The 26,440-nt window shown below is 44.4% G+C and overlaps 1 protein-coding gene across 3 annotated transcripts in view; it reads left to right on the top strand.

The window, feature by feature from the left end:
- Window positions 1-988: 988 nt before the first annotated feature.
- rbm24a (RNA binding motif protein 24a) overlaps window positions 989-26,440 on the top strand; it is a 34,925-nt gene continuing 9,473 nt past the window's right edge. The window contains exons 1-4 of one of the 3 annotated variants that reach the window (XM_072509674.1): window positions 989-1,156; window positions 22,757-23,039; window positions 23,252-23,375; window positions 23,689-23,743. In XM_072509674.1, the coding sequence (XP_072365775.1) occupies window positions 22,872-23,039; window positions 23,252-23,375; window positions 23,689-23,743 (347 nt within the window). In that variant the 5' untranslated portion in view covers window positions 989-1,156; window positions 22,757-22,871. Of the gene's footprint in view, window positions 1,157-22,514; window positions 23,044-23,251; window positions 23,376-23,688; window positions 23,744-26,440 lie in introns of those variants that run through there. The other 2 variants (XM_072509672.1, XM_072509675.1) reach the window with 2 other exon arrangements.

A 26,440-nucleotide genomic window follows, 5' to 3' on the forward strand; every position in this document is an offset into this window, starting at 1 on the left:
GAACATTGAAACAATTAAAAATGCGGGGGAGACTGGGCGAAATTCTCCTACCCACCCCGCCACATTTCTGCCCCGACCGGCCGGCGGGAGTCTCCGTAACGCCGGCCGGTCAATGGGGTTTCCCATTGTGGGGCAGCCCCACGCCGTCGGAAACCCCCGGGCGCCGGCAAAACGGAGACTCCCGCCGGCGGAGAATGACGCCCCTGGGGACTAACAGAAATGGGAGGCAGACAGTGAAGGGGGAAAAGTAAGATAAATCAAATATGACCAGAGACCGAAGGGGGATGCGGAAAGGAATGGTCCTCCCACCCACCCACACTCACAAACACCCTTGGCGCAGCTTGTTGGGTTTTTGCGCCGATCATCCGCCAAAACTGTAGTGGACGATCAGGAGGATTCCCGCAGCACTTAAAGGCAATAGACAAGTTTAAAAAGGAAGAAAGAAAGAGACAGAAGAAAAGTAATTTTAATCCATGACTCCGGGTAGCAAGTGAAGCAAGATAGACCCGAGAGAGCTGACAGTGCCACTTAACCATGATTCAAACGCGATTTAATCAGACAGGGACTGATTGACTTCGCGTTGCCAGGGACAGCCGTCTCCATGTTAATTAAAACCAACATGATTCCAGGAATCCTTCCCCATCACGTTCCTCCATAAGGTAATAATAGCACATGATGTTAGTCCATGTGTGGGAGGAGTTTGTTTTTATCTCAATAGCTAAACGTGGACAACGCTGTCAATGAGGTTAAAATGTTTCTCAGATGATGAATAAAATGGGACATGGTTAAGTATTATATATATATCGGTGATATAGGGAGGACGCCCCTACGCGGGTAAGTAAACACGATAACTTGAGGGCGCTGTGCTGAAGGGTTGGCAGACAGGGCTGTCGAAAGGCGGCGCTCCGGGTCGCTCCCTGGGCAGAGACCTGGCTGCCACTCACCCCCCGCCCCCTCTCCCCTCCCCTGCGAGCCTGGAGCCGGCACACGGAGCCGGGGCAGCGCGCAAATTGGCCCCTGTCTGCCCGGCCCACTCGGCTACATGACACCGCGCCTCTCGGGCGATGCGATGCGCATCTGGCGATGATAAATAAATAAAGAGGCGTCCGATTACAGCCCCGATCGGGTAACGCTATTCACCAGCTTGCAGCAGTCGGTGAGTTCGCATTTAGCCCCCAGTACTTTTAATGTGTGTGTGGGGGGGGGGGGGGGGGGGGGGGGGTAAGCAAAAAAAACAAAACAAAAGCGTTACGAGGCAAGTTTGCCAAGTGTCAATGATAGCCCAGAGGTCTCTGAAATACTCTCAGCTGAGGAGCATCTCCTTCCCAGTGTGCATATTCATAAACTATATGTATTTATCAAATATTTATAATCTCTGTATATTCATAAATTACGTATTTACAAAATAGCTTCATAAAACATAATATTTCCCAAAGTAATACAAATTCCTACCGTGTCATTTTTAAAATAGGCAATTCAGAACTATTTTTACATTGTTAAGTGTGTTGGCGCAGGTTTTTCTTTTGGTTATTTTTAAATGGGTGATGTTGAAACGTTCACATGTTCACTGTCGGCGTGAATGGTCACTCCCCAGGCTTTCCTACTGTTGTGAACTAGGTGGCCAAACAGGGAAACGGCGAGGTGTGCCTTGTCTTCTTGCAATTGGGAATCGATCGAAATCGATAAGACATCAACCGCGTGTGTCAATAACCTGCAATAAGCAGCCGGCCCAGCGCCACGGCTGTCTCTGTGGCTCTTACGTGTGTACTTGTGATCCAGCAACGAGCGGAATACTTAGTGAGTCATCGCGGATCAAGAACACACACAAGCACTGAGTCTAACCAGTCGTCAATATAATATGACGAGCTAAGTAAATCTTTAAGACTTGGATTAATTTTAATATATCTATTTGCATTTTGCAGTCCATTTTTAGGGTCACAGCCTTGCTTACTTGTGGAATTGGATTGGATTTTGTTTATTGTCACTTGTACCGAGGTACTGTGAAAAGTATTTTTCTGCGAGCGGCTCAACAGATCATTAAGTACATGAAAAGCAATTAAAAGAAAATACATAATAGGGCAATACAAAATACACAATGTAACACAATTCATAGAATCATAGAATGGCTACAACGCAGAAGGAGGCCATTTAGCCCGTCTGATCTGTGCTATCCCCCTACCGCCCCGCCCCCCCAGCCCTGCACATGCCTCCTTTTCAGATCATGATCCAATTTCCTTTTGAAGGCCTCAAATGACCCTGCCCTTCTCTACATTCTGTGACAGTGCATTCATTCCAAATCCAAACCACAGAGTGGGTGAAAAAAAATTCCTCCTGTCGCCATTCCCTCTTTTGCCAAATAAATCTGTATCCTCTGCTTCTCTGTCCTTCGTCAATGGGAACATTTTCTCTCTATGTACTCCATCCAGACCCCGCATGATTTTGAATACCTCTATAAAATCTCTTCTGAACCTTTTCTCCCAGGAGAATAGTTCCAACTTCTCCAATCTCCCAACATAACTGAAGTTCCTCATCCCTGGAATCATTGTCATGAATCTTTCCTGCACTTTCTCGAAAGCCTTCACATCCTTTCTTAAGTATGGTGACCAGAACAGCACACAATACCCCAGTTGAGGGTGAACTTGTGTTTTATACAACTTTACCATTGCTACCTTGCTTTTGTATTCTGTGCCTTTAGTAATAACGGCCAAGATGTCATTTGTTTTATTAATGTGCTTTCAAACTATCCTACCACGCTCAATAATTTATGCATGTAAGCACCCTCTGCTCCTGCACCCCCTCCAGAAATGTAATCTTTATTTTATATTGTGTGCCTCTGTGTTCTTCCTACCAAAGTGAATCACTTCACATTTCTCTGCATTAAATTTAATCAACTACCTGTCCACACATTCCACCAATCTGTCTATGTCCTTTTGAAGTTCCACAATGCTCCTCATGGTTCACAATATTTACAAGTTTCGTATCACCCACAAATTTTGAAATTGCGTCTGATCACCAAGGTCTAGGTCATTAAACCTTCCTCCAGTCTGAAAACAAGCATTCACCAATGCTCTTTGTTTCCTGTCACTCGGCCAATCCCATATCTGTGTTGCTGCTGTCTCTTTTATTCCATAAGCCCTAACTTTGCTCATGTCTGTTGTGCGGCACTTTATCAATTGTTTTTTGGAAGTCAATGTACCCCACACCAACAGCATTGCCCTCATCAAAAAACACAGACATGTTGGTTAAACATGACTTGCCCGTACCAAATCAATGCTGGCTTTATAAGCCCACAGTTGCACAAGTGACTATTAATTTTGTCCTAAACTATAATTTCTAGGAGCTTCCCCACCACCAAGTTTAAACTGACTGGCTGGTAGTTGCAAGGCTCATCTTTACATCCCTTTTTGAATGAGGGTGTAACATTTGCAGTTCTCCATTCCTCTGGCACCACCCATGAGTCGAAGAAAAATTGGAAAATTATGGCCAAAGCCTCTGCAATTTCCACTGTCACTTCTTTTGGTATCATTGAATGCTGTCTTTATACTGAAAGTACCAGTTTTACATCAACATGTGTTCTAAAGCTGGTGCATTGGTTTACAGTGGCAGCTCCCCATCACTCTCTGATCAAGGAAAAACAGCATTCTGCATATTGCACTTAAATAAATGATCAATGCTCTGTTAACTTCTGGTGGAGGATTCAGACATTGTTTTTCTGTTCTATACTAATACAATAAACTTAAAAGATGCATTCATTAGAATCCCATCATTATAACCTTTACTTCCACCCCACAACTCGCCAAGATATCAGTAGTCCTCCAATTCTGTCCTCTTGTGCATTTTCTACTTTGTTTGCCCCATCATTGTCTGCTGGGCCCAAAGCTCTGGACGTGCTGCACTTGTGCTTCTTCACCTCTCTCCCTCCTTTAAGACACTTCTCAAAACCTCCTTGGCCAAGCCTTGATCACCTGTCCTTTTTTCAAAAAAATATTTTTATTGGCATTTTCAGTTTTATACACCGTTGCATTTTGTGAACGTTATTGTACAGTACATCTGATTCTTTGTACCTATTTACATTTTATTTCCTTCTGTCTCGACACATTATCCTCCCCCCCCCCCCCCCCCCCCCCACCCTTGGTATCCTCCCTGTTCGTTCAGGGGGTATGCCCTCCTTTCCTAATGTATCCTTCTTTGAATCAGTGTCAAGTTATGCCTGATTTCACTCATTTGAAGCTTCTAGGAATGTTTGACATGTTAAAGGTTCTATATAAATGCAGGATGTTGTTACATAAATTGCTTTGCTTTATCTTTTGAAGAATTAGATTTTGCTATCTGTGGAGGTTAAAATAGAAATGGTTATTTTAGAAAAATAAATAAAATAAAGAGCCCATTAAGAGAATGGCATGATTCTAAAGACAATGTGACACTTCAGAACAGTTATCATAGGTATTTTTTCAGAAGTGATTGAAAACATCTAGCATTCAAATCAGCAACCTTGATACATGAGCTCTGTAAATTGACCCGAGGTCATTTTAAGCCTGGAATGAAATATAGCACCTGTTAGATGTAACCTTTTTCACTGCCAAATTGCTTAATGCTGTAATCAAATAAACAGGACGGGTCGAGAGGAATGTTATATTCTATTTGCCCAAAAAGCAAATAAGATGGTAGCTTCATTTTGACTTTCATTTAGATCTAGCCAAAGAAAGATGTGAAGTTGGAAAATGTGTCACATCCACCTGTGCTTTTGCAAACAAAAATTGTTGCTAGGCGATATTCCTAAGATCAGCCAACTGCAAACTGAAACAATTTGCCAATTCAAATTTTTTTTTCTTTTGAACTTAATTTGTCATAAATAAATAAAGGTTTCTAATAACTGAAAAAAGGATATTGAGCAGGAACCATTGGATGACCACTGGATTTAATAATGAAGGAACACTTCAGGACCACCAATGCAAAAAATGACAAGTCTTTGTTGTTTGTAAAACCAGTGGAACTTGCATCTGCTATGATAAATGTTATGTATCAGAGAAAACGTCCCTGCTGATAGGACATTACATGACCAGTAGTGATGTGAGCAGAGCGTTTTGCGCGGGCAGCTCGTTCTCCATTTTAGATTGTATGAGCAACATCTAATAAACCTCTCATTGTATTTGTAAGAAACCCAAGTGTCTGGCATCGCTATACCGTTTCTCTTTGTGGCACTTAGAGAATTAAACAAAATAGAAAACTGGCGACAAGGATCGAGGCAAGAAAACAAAATTGCTGAAGAAAAAATATCATCGACGAGAAAGTGGAGATGGCATCGAGCTCAGAGAAAAGATTCTCGGGCCAGACTTACATGGCGAGTGATGCAAAACCGCTGATGTTGAAGATTTTTTTTAAAAGAACACAACCGTGAATAAGCAGAACTACAGTTCTTACTTGCAGGTGAAATGGATAGAGTCTAAGCTGCAGGGTCCACACATGTGGCAAAGCAAGGCGGGCTGTGGGAATGGGGATTCAGAAGTTTTCCAACTCTGTACAGGTCATTACTTGGGGGGAAAAAGTTGAACCACAGTCAGGCAAAACAACCATTTCTAAGTTGCATTGTGGATAAGGGGCTCGCTTGTTCCATATGTTAGAAATAAACGGAAGGGTGGAAGTTGGTTGAAGATGGACCCTCGGAGCCAATATCCAGAATGACAGGAAAAACAGGCACCATGGATGCATTTGATGAAGACTGAAACTTGGAACTCATATGAAGAGAGATTTCAACTTTAGCTCATAGCGTATCAAACACCAGAAGATCTAAAGGTTGCAACATTTCTCAGCTCGGTAGGGTATAAAACTTTTATGCTGCTGAAAAATGTAGTTCATCCAGCAAAGCCGGGAGATAAGACCTATAATGAAATCATGAAAGTTCTAGAAGGGCATTTTTCACCTAGTCCGTTGTTAATTTCAGAAAGGGTTCGGTTCCACCGCCATAGTCCAGAAGAAGGTGAAAGCATTTTACAATTCATAGCGACTTTAAGAATGTTAACAAAATACTGCACGTTTGCGCAACACTAGACAACACTTTTCATCATATGCTGATATGTGGACTCTGTAGTGAAGCTATTCAGAGGAAGCTGCTTACTATAATGATTTAACTCTCAAAGCTGCCGTGCAAGTTGCCACATCTATGGAGCAAGCAACAAAAGAGGCTTCACGGATAGGAGCCGGAGTGATAATCCACAAGATGGAGACCATTAAACAAAGCTGCAAGAATACAACTATGTTATCAATGTACTCAGGACACTCAGTGGGGAAATGCTAGAGTGGAGAAAATAAGTGCAAGAACTGTGGCAAGAAGGACCATATTGCCAAAGCATGCTGGGCCATCCAGACTTTACCAACACGATGGATCTGCAAGAAACAAAATACAATGAAGGAGACTAGTCATGTCTATAAATTAGTAGACAAAGTTCAAGACCACTCAGGACATGATGTACCTGAATAATTTCAAGCAGGGAAATTAGGCATCTTGTCGCTGCGGGGCGATCAACAACATTTCGGAATGTTCAAAAAACTTGCTGGTAACCAAGTCAAATGGAAGTGGATATGGGTGCAACTCTATCATTGATATCTGAGGCAATTTATAATCAAAAGTTGAAGCATCTGCCTTTAAAACCGTCAAATGTTATCCCAAGGACGTATACAGAAGAGGTCATGCCACTGAAAAGATACATTATGGTAAAAGTCAAAATAAATTGACAAACAGCGGAGTTGCCCCTTCACATTCGTTGTCTGTGGAAATTGTCCTGCTTTATTTGGCAGAGCATGTTGGGCAAAATCAAACTCAATTGGGGGGCAGTGAATTAATTAGTGGATTCAAAGAATGACCTATAACAACTTCAGGAGAAGTAGACAAAGATGTTTGAAGATTCATTGGGCTCAATGACAGGAGTTGAACTTCAACTTAAAATCGAGCCAAAACCGTATGCCAAAATGTCTCAAAGCTGGAACCATACCATACGCCATCAGGCCATAGGTCAAAGAAGAACAAGAAAGACTAATGCAAATAGGAGTCATTGAATCAGTTGCTACAAGTGACGGGGCAACACCAATAGTTCCTGTATTGAAACACAATGGCTCAGTGAAAATATGTGGAGATTTTAAAACAACTATTAACCCAGTATTATGCGGCGAATACTATCCACTGCTGTTCATTGAAGACTTGTTTGCTGGACTTTCTGGAGGTTAGAAATTCAGTAAAATTGATCTATTGCAGGCATATTTACAAATAAATGTGGCTGCAAAATCACAGTCACTACTCACTATTGTGACACACAAAGAACTGTTCCGTTACAGGAGATTTTCATTTCGAATGACATCTGCTCCTGCTCTTTTTCAGAGGTCTAAGGATCAACTTCCAAGTGGGCTAAATGGGATGCAATGTTACCTAGATGACATTCTCATCTCCGATTCAAGTGAACAAGAACACTTGAAGAACTTGGAAGCTAAATATAAAAAATCTATAAAACCATAATCTCTGAGACAAAAACAAAAGTGTGACTTTTTCAAGACATCTATAAATTATCTGGGCCACTTCATCGTGAAAGATGGCTTACAGAAGGTTGCGAAGAAGATATCAGCAATCTTAGAAGCACCACATCCTCAAAATGTAACTCAACTGAGGTCGTTTCTGGGATTATCCAATTCTTTCCAAATTTAGCAACACAACTGAAGCCTTCACACACTTTGTTTTGTGGCAAACAGGTCTGGCACTAGTCAGATGAATGAGAGAGTGTATATAACAAGGTAAAAGATGCCTTAAAGAAATCAGAGCTATTGGTTCACTACATTCCCAAGCTAAAGTTACAACTTACTTGTGATACATCACCTTTTGGGGTTAGTGCAAGTTGTCTCGCACATTATGCCTTCTGGAGAGGAACGACTGATAGAAAACTTTCAGTTAGAAAAAGAAGCTTTTGGGCAGCATGGTGGTGCAGTGGTTAGCACTGCTGCCTCACAGCGCCGAGGTCCCAGGTTCGATCCCAGCTCTGGGTCACTGTCCATGTGGAGTTTGCACATTCTCCCAGTGTTTGCGTGGGTTTTGCCCCACAACCCAAAGATGTGCAGGGTAGGTGGATTGGCCATGGTAAAATTGCCCATTAATTGGAAAAATTGAATTGGGTACTCTAAATTTATTTTTAAAAAGAAAAAGAGGCTTTTAGCATAATTTTCAGGGGAAGAAGGTTTCACCACTATCTTTATGGATGTCATTTTACTCTTTTGACGCATCATCGACTCTTGACGACAATCCTTGGGCCGTATAAAGGTATTCCTTCTTTAGCAGCTAGTAGGTTTCATAGGTGATCTATGATATCCATACACACGTATGATATCCAATATCATAAATCAGAGCAACATGCAAATGGTGATGCTTTGTCAAGATTGCCGTTACAAGTCAAACAAGAATCTGAAGAACATTTTGTCAATATCAAATTGACTCACTCATGGATAATGTACCTGTGACTTCATCTCAAGTTCAGAGATACATAAAAACAAATCCAGTGATGGGAAAGGTGATGGACATGGTCCAAAAAGGAGCGATGGCAGATGTATATTGTAAATATTCAGACGTCAAGTCATACACCACATGAAGACTTGAATTGACAGCCCAGAATAGAGTTTTATTATGGGGAATCCGCGTGATTATTCCACCGTGTTTGCTTCATAAAGTCCTTAACCAACTGCATGAGGGACATCCTGGTGTGGCGAGGATGGAGGAACTATTGCGCAGTTATTTTTGGTGGCCAGGATTAGATGCTCAAATCGAGGAGAAGATGGGGCACTGTCAGATCTGTATAAAACTAATAAACACTCCACCATTAGAACCAACACATCAGTGGGAATGGCCAGCACAACCTTGGTAGAAAATACACATAGGCTACGCTGGCCCAGGATACATATTCCTAGTGATGTTTGGTATATTGGAGCAGGTCGTAAGTGACAATGGTACTTGTTACAGACGCCTGGTCAGCCCTCAACAATGGCTAAGATACTGAACCAGACATGTAACATTTATTAAGTTTTAAGACTGTGCCGAAAGATCAATTCGTTCCAGGATTGATAACATGAGAAATAGGGCTTGGTTATTATATAAACACACTTTATTAAAACAAAAAGAAAACAATATTTAAACTTTTACTTCAGCTCTCGCACTAACAGATTACATGCAGTTTCTTAACATTAACATACTAGTTCTCATCTTACAACACTGTACATGAATCTGCAGCTCTTGTTCCACTTATATAAACAGACAAAGGCAATACTTGCATTTATGAAGCACTTTTTTTCTGTTAGGGGCATTTTGAAGCACTTTTTTTCTGTTAGGGGCATTTGTTCAAAATGTTTATTTCAAAGTCTGCCTATATGGCAACTTTCATGACGTCTCTGGTCGATTTCCACAGCCTTCTCTGTAACTGTTCAAAACAGCATTTCCTGCCTCTCTCTCTCTGTAAGCTCGACTAGCCCCTCAACCAAAGTTTCTCCTCTGAGGTGGCCAAACTTGAATCCATTATTGTTGTCTTGGCTGATTGCCCACTCCTGCTTATACAAAAGAACAGAGCTATGCCATTCATATGCAACTAACCTTCCAGGAAGGCCAAATAGGTCATCAGACTCTATGATGGGCTGGTGAAACAAGGTTGTCCCAAATGACAGTGGATCTTGAGTGGAACATCCTGGCAGAACTGGGGCATTCGGTGTATTCCCACTAACGAGGTTAAATCTGAATGGGACAAGGTAACTCAGACTGTGGGTGTATCTCTCAGACTCTGCTGCTAGCAGCCTATCCTTCAGTCTGGTTAACCCCTAAGTTGCCTGCTACATATTTTCTTTTAATAAATATTTTTATTAGCTCTTTCAAAAATCTTCTTCCACATAAATTACATTACACATATTCAGCTAACATTTAACAATCCTCCTCAACCTGCTACATCTTGTACCCCATTTATGGACCAATGTTCCTAAAATCGCCAGATCATGACACACTCAGATCACTTCTGAAGAGTTTGAGGACTACTTAAGAGGGAATGGTATACAACACATAAAGTCAACTCCTTTCCATCCTGCAACAAATGGATTGGCCGAGCGATTTGTACAGTCACTTAAACATGCCACCATGGCATAAATGGATCAAGGTACATTAGGAAGAGGAGTGAACGAATTCTTGATATCTTCACAGAACACCGCACATGCAACGACACAGAGTTCACCAACAATGTTGCTGTTCAAGAGGAAACTGAGATCACAGTTTGATTTGTTCATGCCATCTGACACTTCAGAGATTGTCAAACAACATCAACAAGCACAGATTACTAGAAGGGAACAAAATTCTAAGAGATAAGTATTCACTCAAGGAGAGCCAGTGCTAGCAAGGAGCTACACTACTAATGAGAAATGGGTATTTACTGTCATCCTAGCAATAACAGGTTCAATATCATACACTTCCAATATCATACAGTGTGCAGACTGATATTGAAAGAATTTGATGACATCATACTGACCAACCTACTAGCTTTATGAACTGAAATTGCTGAAGCTTCTCAGGAAGTATTTCTCTTGGAAAATCTAAACAGTGATACTTCTGAGCAGAGACCAAACACAGATACAAGTTCAGATCCTGTTTCTGAGGGCTTCCCGATACCTATAGAGAAGGACACAGGAATAACTTCACAGGAAGTACCACCCACTGAAGGAACAGACGACACTTACAAAGTCTCGAGTAGCAAGTTCCAGAACGTCAAGTACAACCCAAAGTAATAGCTGTGCACCTGAGAGACTGACTTATTAAGTTGTATGTATGTATAGAGATAATGCATCAGTGGGTCTGTTGTAAAAATGTTAAGAATGTTGTCGTACTAAAGAAGTAAAAAGGGAGGGTGTTATGTATCAGAGAATACATGAAATGTCACATGATCTGTAGTGACATCAGCAGAGTGTTTTGTGTGGGCTTCCAGTTCTCCATTTAGATAATATGAGCAACATCTCCTAATAAAAATCTCTTATTGTGTTTGTAAGAAATTCCATACCATTTCTCTTTGTGGCACTTAGGGGTGGGAAAACTTGACATTAATCAGGCTTTGGAAAAACTCCAAATTAGTCTTGCCTACCCGATTTGGTTTCTCAAAGTCTTTCTCCGATCTTAGCAATCACAATGGTCAAATCTGTGGATATGTTATAGTTGTCTCTGACTATGCCAGGATTGTAATTCAAAAAGAGCGGTCTGACCTCCAACTCTCTCCATAATTGCAATTCGGCTGAAATGATCCTTTAATTACATAACTGTTATCTTTCAATCCACAGAGCGATAAGTTCACGTCGCTTGTCACATGTTCCGAAGGCAAAGTAAGATAGATTTTGAAAACTTATATATAAATATTAAACTTACATATAACTATGTCAAGCACTAAGATAATTGCACAAATCTAATCAAATAAAGTGCTGATCAAACAAACATGTTAGGACATTTTCAGCCTATGGACCAAATGTCAAATGCATGCCCTGTCCCACCAAGGTCACAACAATGTAAAGTTGTATGATTATTTTTATGATTACATCAATATAGGGGTAAAGATGTAGACAATAACAGAGTAATGAGTTAAAATAAAATGATAGCCAGAGGGCAGGCGGTAGCCTGTGAGGGGAGGGGGCAGGAACTTCACACACAAGAATTAGAAGCTTGAGTAGGCCACCAGACCTTCAAGCCTGCCCCGCCTTTTAATATGATCATCGCTGACCTATGCCGGCCTCAACTCCTTTTCTGTGGCATTTGCCCTCTATTCCTCGATCTATCAAGTATTTATCCACTTCCATTTAAATACTTCTATTGATCCAGCCTCCTCCACTCTCCGGGGCAGAGAATTCCAGAGATTCAACACCCTCTGCAAGAAGAAATGTCTGTGCACTTCTGTTTTCAATGACCAGTCCTTTGCCTTGTAGCTTTGTCCCCTTGTTTGAGACTCTCCCACTAGTGAAAACATCTGGGGTGGGACTTGCAAGAAAATCTGGCCTTACGTCGTTCCCTTCCTACCACTACCCCCCCCCCCCACCACACTCCCCCAATTACCTGTGCTTTTCCACACTCCTTTGCTCCAAACATGCCCCCTACCCTTTCACCTCCCCCTACCCATTCTCCTTCCTACCAACCCTTCGTTCCAATCATTACCCTACCACTCCCTCACAGAACCATCTGTTCAACTTTTCTATCCTCCTCGTGCTCTGCTGTTACTCACTTCCCCCTTAACCCTCCACCTACTTCCACTGCTCTCCTGCAACTTATCACACCCCGCCCATTGTCGGGTAGCCACATGCTGTCGGGAAACCCCCGGGTTGCTGGCAAAATGGAGCATCCCGATGGCGGAGAATCCAGCCCTTAGACTCAGAAACGGAGAATCCCGCCCAATGTATTTACTCTTTTACTACCCATAATCAATATGTTTTACATGTAAAACGGTGTGTCTTTTCTTACTCTTGGAATATGTATTCCAATTAAATAATTCAGCAGCAAGCTTTTCCGAATTTAAAGTAAAGACGGTAATTTATTCTCACATGCTTACCCCAAAGTAGTGCAATGTCATCCACTTAGTCTCACACATATACAAAAACCCCCATCTACAAAGATTAGATACAGACAAAGATTTTTTTATGGCTAGTTCAGTCTCTGATTAATGATTTTCAGACTCTCACATGACATGCCTATGGTTTCTTAAATGGATTCAATGATTTAAAGTTGGAGTGAGGGTTATGTAAAGCAAAGGGTCCACAACAAGTTGCAAGGTTTCTTGTAGTCAGTTATCTAGGAGTTGGTCCTGAGGTGAACTTTGAAATTAGAATGAATTAAGTACTTTGGCTGCTTGATGACTTGCAGCTAGTTGCAGCTGACATCAGTGGTAGGGAAATTTGTAAATTTCTTACTTCTTCACTGTAACTTCCTTTCCCACCTATTTTCGTGTCATCTGCAAATTTGACTATAGTAAGATTCTAATGTGATAGAGGGAAGGAGGTATTTAAAAAAACAAATAGAAGAAAGAGGCCAATAGTTTCTTTCCTTCTAGTACGATTTCTTTAAAAAAGAAGTTGCATTTTATAAATAAAGCTTCTTAGGGAAACCAGATAGGATGGGTGGATAACAGAAGGAGGAAACTGTGGAGAGTGTGAGGGCGCCAAGCACTTTACAAAATGACATGGGGATAGGGGATTGTGGGCGGGGTCTGAGGGACAAAATGAATCTCCACTTGGAGAAGCAAGGATTAATCAAGGCTTTGTCAAGGGGAGATCATGTCCAACAACTTTGATAGATTTTTTTGAGGAGGTGACTAGGTGTGTGGATGAGGGCAGTGCAGTTGATGTAGTCTACGTGGCCTTCAGTAAGGTTTTTGACAAGGTCCCGCATGGGAGACCGACAAGAAGGTAAGAGCCTGTGGGATCCGAAATTGGCTTAGTGGCAGGGAGCAGAGGGTGTTGGTTGAAGGTAGTTTTTGTGACAGGAACCTGTGTCCAATGCTGTACAACAAGGATCAGTGGTGGGCCCTTGTGTTTGTGGTGTACATTAATAATCTAAATGTGAATGTGGGCGGTGTGATCATAAATTTGCAAATGACACAAAAATTGGTGTTGTGGAAAATATTGAAGATGAAAGCCTTAGATTACAGGGCGATATAGACGGGCTGGTTAGATGGGCAGAACAGAGGCAAATGGAATTTAACCCTGAAAAGTGTGAGGTGATGCATTTTGAGAGGACCAACACGTCAAGGAACAGTAGGACGCTACGAAGTACAGAGGACCAGAGGATCCTTGGTGTGCATGTCCATAGGTATCTGAAGGCAGCAGGACAGGTAGATAAGGTAGTTGAAAAGGCACATGGGATAGTTGCCTTCATTAGCTGAGGCATAAAATATAACTGCAGAGAGGCTGTGATGGAGCTGTATAAAATATCCATTAAGCCACAGCTAGAGTATTGTGTGCAGTTCTGGATGCCACACTGTTGGAAGGAATGATTGAAAGGGTGCAGAAGAGATTCATCAAGATGTTGTCTGGGCTGGAGCATTTCAGCTATGAAGAGATGCTGGTTAGGCTGGGGTTGTTTTCCTTGGAGCAGAAAAGGCTGAAGGGGGATCTGATTCAGGTGTACAAAATTATGAAAGACAAAGATAGGGTAGATAAGAAGAAACATTTCCCCTTAGTAAAGGGGTCAATAACCAGGGGCCTCAGGTTTAAGGTAATGGGCAGGAGATTTAGAGGAAATTTGATGGGAATCTGGGGCGAAATTCTCCGGTATCGGCGCGATGTCTGCCGACTGGCGCCCAAAACAGCGCAAATCAGTCGGGCATCGCGCCGCCCCAAAGGTGCGGAATGCTCCGCATCTTTGGGGGCCGAGCTCCAACCTTAAGGGGCTAGGTCCGCGCCGGACGAATTTCCGCCCCCCCAGCTGGCGGAAAAGGCCTTTGGTGCCCCGCCAGCTGGCGCGGAAATGACATCTCCGGGCGGCGCATGCGCGGGAGTGTCAGCGGCCGCTGACGACATTCCCGCGCATGCGCAGTGGAAGGAGTCTCTTCTGCCTCCGTCATGGTGGAGGCCGTGGCGAAGGCGGAAGGAAAAGCGTGCCCCCACGGCACAGGCCCGCCCGCGGATCGGTGGGCCCCGATCGCGGGCCAGGCCACCGTGGGGGCACCCCCCGGGGCCAGATCGCCCCGCGCCCCCCCAGGACCCCGGAGCCCGCCCGCGCCGCCTTGTCCCGCCGGTAAGGTAGGTGGTTTAATCTACACCGGCGGGACAGGCATTCTAGCTGCGGGACTTCGGCCCATCCGGGCCGGAGAATCGCGGGGGGGGGCCCGCCAACCGGCGCGGTGCGATTCCCGCCCCCGCCGAATCTCCGGTGCCGGAGAATTTGGCAAACGGCGGGGGCGGGATTCACGCCAGCCCCCGGCGATTCTCCGGCCCGGATGGGTGGTAGGAGCGGGAACCCTCACAACATTTAAGAAGAATTTAGGTGGGCATTTAAAACGCCAAAGCATAGACACCACTGGAAGGGATCAAAGCAAAGTGAGAAGAAGAGTTGGGAGAGGATATGGAGGAGGGGTTCTGGTGTGAGGTGCTCCGGAGAGTGAATGCCTCCAGCTTGTGCGCGAGGTTGGGGCTGCAACAGCTGAAGGTGGTATACAGAGCACACCTCACGAGGGCGAGGATGAACCGATTCTTTGAAGGAGTAGAAGATGTGTGTGAACATTGCGGGGGGAGGGGGGGCTAATCACGTTCATATGTTTTGGTCTTGTCCAAAGCTAGAGGATTACTAGAAGGAGGTTTTTAGGGTAACTTCTAAAGTGGTGCACGCAAAACTGGACCCAGGCCCCCGGGTGGCCATATTCGGGGTGTCGGACCAGCCAGGATTGGAAACCGGTGCGGAGGCAGATGTTGTAGCCTTCGCCTCGTTGATCGCCCGAAGGCGGATTCTGATGGGATGGAGGGCAGCCTCTCCACCCTGTGCCCTGGCGTGGCGGAGGGACTTGTTGGAATGCTTGACTCTTGAGAAGGTTAAGTTTGAACTGAGGGGAAGGATGGAGGGGTTCTACAATTCATGGGCATTATTCATCCTGCACTTTCAAGAACTGGATAACATCGAACATTAGTTTGGGGGGTGTGGGTGGGAGGGCTGGGGGGAGGGGGGCGGTGTGTGTTGATGGTGACTATGGGTGATTCCTGATTCCTTTTTGTTATTTGTTTATGTGAACATGCGGGCTACTGTTTGGGGTTTGGTGGGAGGATGGAACATAAATGTAGGGAAATCTTGTTAGAACTATTACAAAGGGTATTGGTGAGATATGGCAACTGGAGTACTATGTACAGTTTTATTCTCCTTATTTAAGGGTGGATATGGTTGCATGGGAAACAGTCAGAGAATGTTCACAAGGTTGCAATTAGATCACCATGATCTTATCAAATGGAAGGGCAGGCTTGAAGGGGCCAGATGATCTTTACCTGGTCCTATTTCTTATGTTCATATGGAGAAATAGTTTGACGTTTAAAGTTGTGTTTCAAATTGAATGTAAAAAATGTTCTTTAAACAGGGATCCACTATGTGGATATTTTATGTAATGCAGGTTAGATATGTGCAGTTTTAAAGATGCTACTTTTTAAAATATGTATTTTTATTAGAAATTTTCTTTTTTTACTGAGAAGACCAACAAATATTCATACAATTGGTTTAGATTGTCAAACATTTTAATCCCTTCTTATGGAAAATAAAAGGATATCAAGTGTAGGGGATCTCAGGATAACAGGGTACCAAGATACAGCCATGAACACATGGCCCTATGGTGCATGCCCTCCTTCATAAGACAAAAGAGAGAAAGCTGCACAATATATGAAATCCCTTGTGGGGTTCAAAAAAAAGCCTACTTCAGCCTCCCATGACCTCCAAGCAATGAAAGAATACCCCAGGAGAAGGGTGACAAAGGATGCTCTCATTGATACAAGACATGGCTTGGCAGTGAACACTCTCTTTTCAGGAGCCAATAAACCAAGGATATTTAAACCATGCCAAGTAAATCTAAAAGACCAACCAAGAAAGGCTGGATTTCAAGGATTAACAGGCCATGCCTGGGTGTGCACGAGTACATATTTCTCCCTACTTCAACAACACCAGAGGCGCCAACCACAGAAAAGAAAAGGAACCCAGTCTTCTCCAGGATACATGATCTGTCTGAATCTTTCTAAGAGACAAGCAAGGATACCATAATATCGAAATAACAAAAGTACTAAAGAAAAATACAACAGTATTGTTGTAATGGGAGTTTTCCTCACCCACAATGTGGACTTAGGGTGGGTCAGTAAATTTGCAGACGATACGAAGATTGGTGGAGTTGTGGATAGTAAGGAGGGCTGTTGTCGGCTGCAAAGAGACATAGATAGGATGCAGAGCTGGGCTGAGAAGTGGCAGATGGAGTTTAACCCTGAAAAGTGTGAGGTTGTCCATTTTGGAAGGACAAATATGAATGCGGAATATAGGGTTAACGGTAGAGTTCTTGGCAATGTGGAGGAGCAGAGAGATCTTGGGGTCTATGTTCATACATCTTTGAAAGTTGCCACTCAAGTGGATAGAGCTGTGAAGAAGGCCTATGGTGTGCTCGCGTTCATTAACAGAGGGATTGAATTTAAGAGCCGTGAGGTGATGATGCAGCTGTACAAAACTTTGGTAAGGCCACATTTGGAGTACTGTGTACAGTTCTGGTCGCCTCATTTTAGGAAGAATGTGGAAGCTCTGGAAAAGGTGCAAAGAAGATTTACCAGGATGTTGCCTGGAATGGAGAGTAGGTCTTACGAGGAAAGGTTGAGGGTGCTAGGCCTTTTCTCATTAGAGCGGAGAAGGATGAGGGGCGACTTGATAGAGGTTTATAAGATGATCAGGGGAATAGATAGAGTAGACAGTCAGAGACTTTTTCCCCGGGTGGAACACACCATTACAAGGGGACATAAATTTAAGGTGAAAGGTGGAAGATATAGGAGGGATATCAGAGGTAGGTTCTTTACCCAGAGAGTAGTGGGGGCATGGAATGCACTGCCTGTGGAAGTAGTTGAGTCGGAAACATTAGGGACCTTCAAGCAGCTATTGGATAGGTACATGGATGACGGTAAAATGATATAGTGTAGATTTATTTGTTCTTAAGGGCAGCACGGTAGCATTGTGGATAGCGCAATTGCTTCACAGCTCCATGGTCCCAGGTTCGATTCCGGCTTGGGTCATTGTCTGTGCGGAGTCTGCACGTCCTCCCCGTGTCTGCGTGGGTTTCCTCCGGGTGCTCCGGTTTCCTCCCACAGTCCAAAGATGTGCGGGTTAGATGAATTGGCCAATGATAAATTGCCCTTAATGTCCAAATTGCCCTTGGTGTTGGGTGGAGGTGTTGAGTTTGGGTATGGTGCTCTTTCCAAGAGCCGGTGCAGACTCAAAGGGCCGAATGGCCTCCTTCTGCACTGTAAATTCAATGATAATCTATGATTAATCTAGGACAAAGGTTCGGCACAACATCGTGGGCCGAAGGGCCTGTTCTGTGCTGTATTTTCTATGTTCTATGTTCTATGTTCAACCACTTCTATACCAAACTTGCCACCCTGCCATGACACTACTCATCTTATCTACAAATAAAGGGAAGGGTACCAAAAAATGCACTTCCTCAGTATAAAAGCAAAGATTACAGCACATAAAAAACTAGGTAAATACTGCAAACCCTCATGTTATAAAACCAACTCAGCATGATTCTCGCAATATAACGGGATAACAGATGACAAACGCCTCTGCTCATATACCATACACCCTTGTCAGGGTAAAAGGCAATAACACAAAATCAGAGGTAATATCACAAGGGAACAAAGTTTGGATTAGTGGTGAACTGCAGGATAACATAAACATTCACAGAGCCTGGAAAGGCCAGGATCGTCGATGCACCGAAACCCCTGCACCTCGGCCATGTTGTCATCCCGAAGTCCCAGTTAGGAAGAACCTAGGCACCGGCAGGTGCCAAAGACCCATCACAGTCGGAATACAGGAGGGAGATTGAGAACTTAGTGGAGTGGTGCAGCGACAACAATCTATCCCTCAATGCCAGCAAAACTAAAGAGCTGGCCATTGTCTTCAGGAAGCACAGACCCTTGTCAGCATCAACGGAGCCGAGGTGGAGATGGTTAGCAGTTTCAAATTCCTAGGGGTACACATCTCCAAAAATCTGTCCTGGTCCACCCACGTCGACGCTACCACCAAGACAGCACAACAGCGCCTATACTTCCTCAGGAAACTAAGGAAATTTAGCATGTCCACATTAACTCTTACCAATGTTTACAGATGCACTATTGAAAGCATCCTATCTGGCTGCATCACAATCTGGTATGGCAACTGCTCGGCCCAAGACCGCAAGAAACTTCAGAGTCGTGAACACAGCCCAGTCCATCACACGAACCTGGCTCCCATCCATTGACTCCATCTGCACCCACTGCTGCCTGGGGAAAGCAGGCAGTATAATCAAAGACCCCTCCCACCCAGCCTACTCACTCTTCCAACTTCTCCCATCAGGCAGGAGATACAAACGTCTCAGAACACACACAAACAGACTCAAAAACAGCTTCTTCCCAACTGTTATCAGACTCCTAAACGACCCTCTTATGGACTGACCTGATTAACACTACACCCCTGTATGCTTCACCTGATGCCGGTATTATCTAGTTACATTGTGTACCTTGTGTTGCCCTATTATGTATTTTCTTTTCTTTCCTTTTCTTTTCATGTACTTAATGATCTGTTGAGCTGCTCGCAGAAAAATACTTTTCACTGAAACTTGGTACTCGTGACAATAAACAAATCTAATCCATTCAGCCATTCCCACATTTCTCTACAAACATCATAGAATCATAGAATTTACCGCACAGAAGGAGGCCATTTGGCCCATCGGGTTTGCACCGGCCCTTGGAAACAGCACCCCTCTTAAGCCCACAGCTCCACCCTATGCCATTAACCTAGTTGGCCCACCTAACCTTTTTTGGACACTAAGGGCAATTTAGCATGGCCAATCCGCCTACCCTGCACATCTTTGGACTGTGGGAGGAAACCGGAGCACCCGGAGGAAACCCACGCAGACACAGGGGGAACGTACAGACTCCGCACAGACAGTGACCCAAGCCAGGAATCAAACCTGGGACCCTGGAGCTGTGAAGCAACAGTGCTAACCGCTGTGCTACCATGCCAGCCATCAAGGATGAGACAACGTAAGATCATTGCTCAGAATCCTCGACCAACCCCAAGCCTTGAATACCGGATACAATGTGCTCCATCAAACCCGAAACATCAAGGCTGGGATTGTCCGAAATCCCAGCTATGTGCTGACACCGGACTATTTCATGCCGGTGTCAACGGGCATCTTGGCCCAGCAATTCAGCGGGCCCGCGGGAAGGAGGTAGGCTCAATCGGTTGCCCTCAATCGCGGACGTAGATGTCGTGGAGGCCCCCCTGGAGTCTGATCCCCCCCCAACCAGAATGGCCACCGCGACAGCGGGTCTGAGCTCCCGCCGGGTGGTACCAGGTTGGAACCACGCCGGTGGGACTCAGCCGGAATCCGGCCCGTCGACCGCGGAGAAGCGCCACAGGGGCCTGTTTCAACGGCCCCCGACATGTGCCGCGTCGACCGCGCGGGCGCAACTGGCGGCGATTCTCCGGTCGTCGGAGAATCGCGCCCCGATGTCGGAGCGGCGTGGCGGAAATTTCCCGTGTCACCGGCGATTCTCCAACCCGTCTTGGAGAATCCCGGCCCAAGTCTTTTGTTCCATCAGATGAAGTTCTTTTGATTTTGATGTGGGCACTGAGCATCTGTACTCATTGAAGGTGCAAACCAACTCTGAAACTGCCGCGAGTAAAACTCAGATTATTGCTAAGAAAACTGGACTCATAGGAGTAATTGGTGAGAAGCTATTTTGCGCCTTGATATGTTTGTTATTTGACGCTATTCTGACAAATTTGGACATTTGAAAATAAAACAGCAATTAGAGTAGTTTTAAGATTGAAAAGATGTGTTAAAAAGGTATACTAGGCAGTGCTCTGAGCTTGCTCCAAGGTGACGTGTAGTGAAGATCAGTAGCAAAATCAGCCATCTGTGGCAAACTCATTAATCTGGCAGTCATTATACCCAGGGTGCTTAGATGATTAGCTCGCTAGTCTGGTTTACAAATGAGTTGACATTCTTCTCACTCAGCTCCGTACAATCCTGCAAGCCAACGGTCAATACATCTTGGTTGGATGAGCGTCAGAAACAACTTCTGAATTCTGCATGTTTTTTTCAGCTAGTTAAACTTCTGCTCTACTCGTGTGCATTATTGGGGGTCTTAGGTTGGTAGAATATGTTCCTACAGTACATGGAGAAAGTGTGGGCTGCTTAATGGAACAAACAGAACCATTAAATGCAGCTGTACATTTCTTAGTTGATTGTTTTGGAGCTTCTTAAACAATGTCTGACACCTGGATTATCAAAATGAATTCATTCCATTTAGTGGAAGTATCTGTTCCAATTACTATTAATTATCTGCGCTTTCAGCCATTGCATTGTAGCAGTACCATTGTTATTGTGGCAAAATACGTACTTCAATGCTATATTTATTTTATAATTTACTCAATCAAAACAGCATTAATCAAGTCATAAATCATCTTACTCCTGAATCTCTACTAACTTGGATGGGTAGGCCTGTTTTTGTTTTAACTTTGACAACTTTCTCCCATTCCCTTTCTGAAAGCATTGACTACTTAACTGGTCATAATCTAAACATGTGCTTTGGACTCTCAGATACGTTATCCAGGCTCAAAGTCCTAACACATCCACATCCAATGCTCACTCCATGCACTAAGTAGTGCCCACTGAATTGTATTCTGGATCATAAACCATGGCCAATCTTCACAGCCTTAACGTAGGAAGGACAACTGTAGTCTTGATAGCCAGTGTAGTGGTCATCCCTGGCCGTGGGAAGCCAATAGGTCAGTTTTGATTATTTGTATCTTCCATCTCATCTAATACTTCATGTAGGTCTATTCATTCCTCTATTCTTCACTATCCTGGATGAGGAACAAAGTGGGGCATGCTGTAATGATCTTTATTATTGTCACAAGTAGGCTTACATTAACACTGCAATGAAGTTATTGTGAAAATCCCCTAGTCGCCATACCTGTTCGGGTATACAGAAGGAGAATTCAGAATGTCTAATTCACCCAAGAGCAAGTCTTTTGGGACTTGTGGGAGGAAACTGGAACACCATGAGGAAACCCACACAGCCACAGGGGGAACATGCAGACTCTGCACAGGCAGTGAGTGACCCAAGCCGGGAATCAAACCTGGGACCCTGGCGCTGTGATGCAAAAGTGCTAACCACTGTGCTACTGTGCCACCGTGTCATACCGTACCATGTCACCTATTTGGCATATATTTTGCCTTCATCTCCCGAATCAACTACTTTTTCAAGCCTTCTCAAACAACGCACAATAAGAGTGCAACTTGACCACTGACTCATTTTGTGTTTCGTTTTGAGTTCACTCGCAGTTCTCACTTTCGACATTAAGCCCAACTCCTGTGCGGGTTAAACAGGGGAGCTTGTTTCCGCTTCCCTCGCCCAGTTGTTAAAGGGGGGCGAAATGCGCGGTTCAGAAGGACAGAGGGGTTCCCCTCTGTTGAGTTCACAGTCCTTTGACTGCGAGCATCACCCCCACAAGCCGCAAGCCAACTGAACCCATCAGCAGGGTGGGCGCGGAGGAGGGGGCGAGGCCTGGCGGCCGACACGAACAATGGACAATTATGGGCGTGGCCTCGGGTCCGCCGGTTTGTCCCGGTGGGGGGGGGGGGCAGGGGGCGGGGCTAGAAGAACGGGGCGCGGCCAGGGTGTGGGCGGGGGCAGGGGCGGGGGGCGTGGCCACGCGGCGGGTGGGGGAGGGGAGGGGGCAATGACAGGAGCAGCCGGGCCGGCAGCGGGCATTTAAAGCGCCCGGGCAGCGGGCAAAGGGGCTGGAAAAGAGCGGGTCGCGCGCGAACGTTAACAGGGAGCGCAATCGAGAAACCGAGTTTGCATTTTAATTTAATTTATTTTATTTAAAGTATATATATATATATATATACAAATCTACCTCGGAGAGCAGCCGGCACGGTTGATGTATTAATTGATCAGAAGTCAGCTCTTATTCAGGGTGCAGCCTGTGTGTGTGTGTTGACTGCAGACAGCCCGGCCGGCAGCGCCTGCCGTGAGGGAGCCACCGCCAGCGGCTGCAGCCTGAGCCAGCCGACTCCCCCGGGGAGAGGGAGGAGGAGGAGGAGGAGGGGGGTGCCAGGAAGATGCACACCACCCAGAAGGACACCACCTTCACCAAGATCTTCGTGGGCGGGCTGCCCTACCACACCACGGACGCGTCGCTGCGCAAGTACTTCGAGGTGTTCGGCGACATCGAGGAAGCGGTGGTCATCACCGACCGGCAGACGGGCAAATCGCGCGGCTACGGCTTTGTAAGTAAGAGCGGGGCCGGGGGGGGGGGGGGGGGCTTCGGCCGGGCGCTGGTGGCAAAATATTTGATAGTTGAATGGTGAGTTCCCACATGGCTGTTTTGTTTTAACTGATGCCCGGGTTGTGTGCCGGCTTTTCTTTTCTTTCCCCTTCCCTCTCCCCAACCCTTCTCCCTCCTCCTGTATTTTCTCCTCACGCCCCTGGGCTTTCACAGGTGACCATGGCTGACCGGGCGGCGGCGGAGCGGGCATGCAAAGATCCCAACCCCATCATCGACGGCAGGAAAGCCAACGTCAACCTGGCTTACCTGGGGGCCAAACCTCGCATCATGCAGCCAGGTGAGTGAGCGTGCGAGCCACCCGAGCTCAAGATGACCCCCCCTAACCCCAGTCTATCTCCAAAACCCAATTTTTTAAAAATACAATAAATAACACATCCACTTAAAAAGAAGAAAGTCGTCAGAAAGGACAGGGTGGTTGGAAGGGGAGATTGAGGTTAGGAAGTGAATCTGGGCAGTGCCATGTGTCTCACAGTGTCTGGCCAAAGTGATACTGTGCAGTTGGGACGCGCGGTGTGTGTGTTGTGTCAGGTTGTGTTCTTGTGTTTGCTCCTCTTTCAATTTCTAACCTTGACTCTTGGGCTGATCGGCAGGTTTCGCTTTCGGAGTGCAGCAGATTCACCCTGCTTTCGTTCCCAGGCCATACGGGTAAGTGCCGCCGCACTTCTATCAACAAAACAGTTCATAACCGCTTTTCGCTCTCCACTTTAAAGGCAGATGCATTTCTACTGTTAACGCCGTCCGACCTCTCCGGGCTGCAGTTAAGAAAACTGCTTCTCCACCTTATCCTTTAGACCAAAAAAAGCTTGAGAGTGATTCTGTGTCTGTTGCGCTAACGATCTATCGTAGGCTGTCGTTTTAACATCCATAGTCAATGACTAACATAAACTTTTGGAGAATGAAAAAAAACCTACTGTGCTGTGCAATCTCCCAATGAGTCAAGTTCTGAAAGCGAGTCCGTTCATTCAACCGACCACCCAGATAAAATACTATTTGGTGCTGTACAATGGTGTTATTTACTTATTTTAACAAATCGACTTTGTGCCCCCTTTTGGCTTGACTCAATTCTATGTATTTCTTTCTGATCTGACAGGGGTCGTTTACAGTTAAGATAACATGATGATGAGAGAAGGATTTGATGATATGAGGTGGAATAGTTACCGAATGAGCAGATCTTAAACTGTAACCAGTAAACTCAAAACACACAAACAAGCTAAAATGGTGATTAACTGTTGCATGTATGTTATTTCTTTAGAGTGTACTAGAGTTGCGTGTGCTTTTTACTTTTAATGAAGTGGTGTTTAGCGCTAAACAAGCAAACTGCGTGCTTTTTAATGAAGAGAGCTGTAGTGAGGACTTTTCTGGGATTTTCTTTGTTCAAGAGTGTTGATTTGTTTTGCCATTTGGGAGCAAGGGGTCCCACTTTATTTTGCTTTGTTGCTGTAGCCTGATTTCCAGTTTAACCATTCAGTTTCTGGGTTGTAGTGAGTGCTAAATTCTGTGTGACTTTATTTTTTGATTACCAAATCAACTCATCGCGTGCATGTTGCGATGTTTATTTATTTTGGTTTGGTGGTTGTTGTTTTTTAAATTGTTTAACACTAGTGCTTCCATTCTATGTTCAATTAAGTCATGGGTACAGGACTAAATGATTATCAAAACAGCATCGTAATTCACGTGACTTCCGAGTGCTACGTTTTCTCAAGACGTTTTTGTGTGGCGTGCCCATCCAGTTTTGGGGTTGGGTACCATATCATGGTAGAGTTAGGCAGGAAGAGATTTGTCTGAACATTAATACACTTAGCCACATCCTGAGCTTTGCCCTTTAGCTCAGTTCGTTTTAAAGATTGTGCTCTCACATGCTGTTAAATCCAGATTTTTAAAACCCCTGTGGTATTTTTGTTTCGGCATTGCCGGCACATTGTCTTGGATGTGTCAATTTAAAGCTGAAAACAATGTACAGGGAGGGAAAGCATTATTGTAAGACATTTTCTCCTTTTACAAATCATTGTTGCTCGACTTGTGTGTCACATCATTGTTGCTCGACTTGTGTGTCACAATCATGTATTTTAAACGGGAGTTCAGAAATTGCAGAAAATAGGGACAACTACACGTCCCATAGTAAACTGGAGGCTGCACGGTGTACATTTAAAATAGGTGTGCACACAAGTTTCAGTCTGCTAATCTGTTTTTTTTCTCTATGAATAAATGATGACACACAACAATAAACTTAAATAATGAATGTGCCATGCAATAATGCAGGTGGAAAATACCAAATCGTTCTAAGTTTTGAAAGGCAGCATAATTATTTCATTGTACTGGGTAATTTGAAGGATTCATCTAATTTTTATAACTGCAGACCAAGGTTAATACTCACAACCTTTCTGTGAACTTGCCTGTCCAAGTCAACCCCATTTGCAACAATTATTTTACTAAAGCACTTGATCCGGTATAATCTAAGATACTTCAAAACCCTATTATCCCAGGATCATTTTCGTTGGCAGTATCTTGAGGCTGTAAAAATGGAAAACCTTTTACATTAAGATATTTAACATAGATTACAAATCAGACACTTTTTTGATCAAACCCTTGTGGACTGCATAGGAAAAGTGGCTCATTTTGCCTTATACAGACATTCCTTCTCTTTAATAGACCCCTTTAGCAGAAGATTAAAAATAGAGTGGGGAGTCATACAGCAGCCTGTCTTGTCACTCATCCAGCATGAAATGGCACGGGCTGGGGAGTGTGCTAACAGTTCCCATGAGTTTAAAAGAGAATGACCCTTGGGAGCTCAGGTTTCACGTTCCAGCACCTGTTTGGATTTTTGTGGATTTCAACCAGAAGCCCAGCAAACTGCCCCCCCCCCCCCCCCCCCCAGCAACCCGCCAACACATACACACACACACAGGTTTAAGAGAATGTGATGAAGGAGACATTTTATATACTGGTAACTGAACACAGCAACAATCAATTCCAACATTTCTAACCAATTTTAGTTGTGTAAAGGATATAGCAACAAGGGAGAAAGTGTGAAAAATATTTGCAGGAAAAATACCTGCTCTGAGAGGTTGTAAGTGTCAGGAAAGGCTGAACAGGCAGGGGAAGCTAGTTAAGCACATGAGGGAGAAAGGAATAGAAGCATATGATAACAGGGTCGAGGCGAAGTAAGTGAGAGTGAGAGGAGGCTTGTGTGGAGCATGAATAGTGGCGAGGCTGAATGGCCTATTTCTGTGCTGTTAGTTCCCTGTATAGACACATGAAAAGTAACAGATTTTAATAAATATGCCTTAACCTACAATTAGGTGAATTGCGAACGTGGTATAATTTGAGGCAGTATGTTTGCGT

The sequence above is a fragment of the Scyliorhinus torazame genome, chromosome 6 (assembly GCF_047496885.1).
Source record: "Scyliorhinus torazame isolate Kashiwa2021f chromosome 6, sScyTor2.1, whole genome shotgun sequence".
Classification (NCBI taxonomy): domain Eukaryota; kingdom Metazoa; phylum Chordata; class Chondrichthyes; order Carcharhiniformes; family Scyliorhinidae; genus Scyliorhinus; species Scyliorhinus torazame.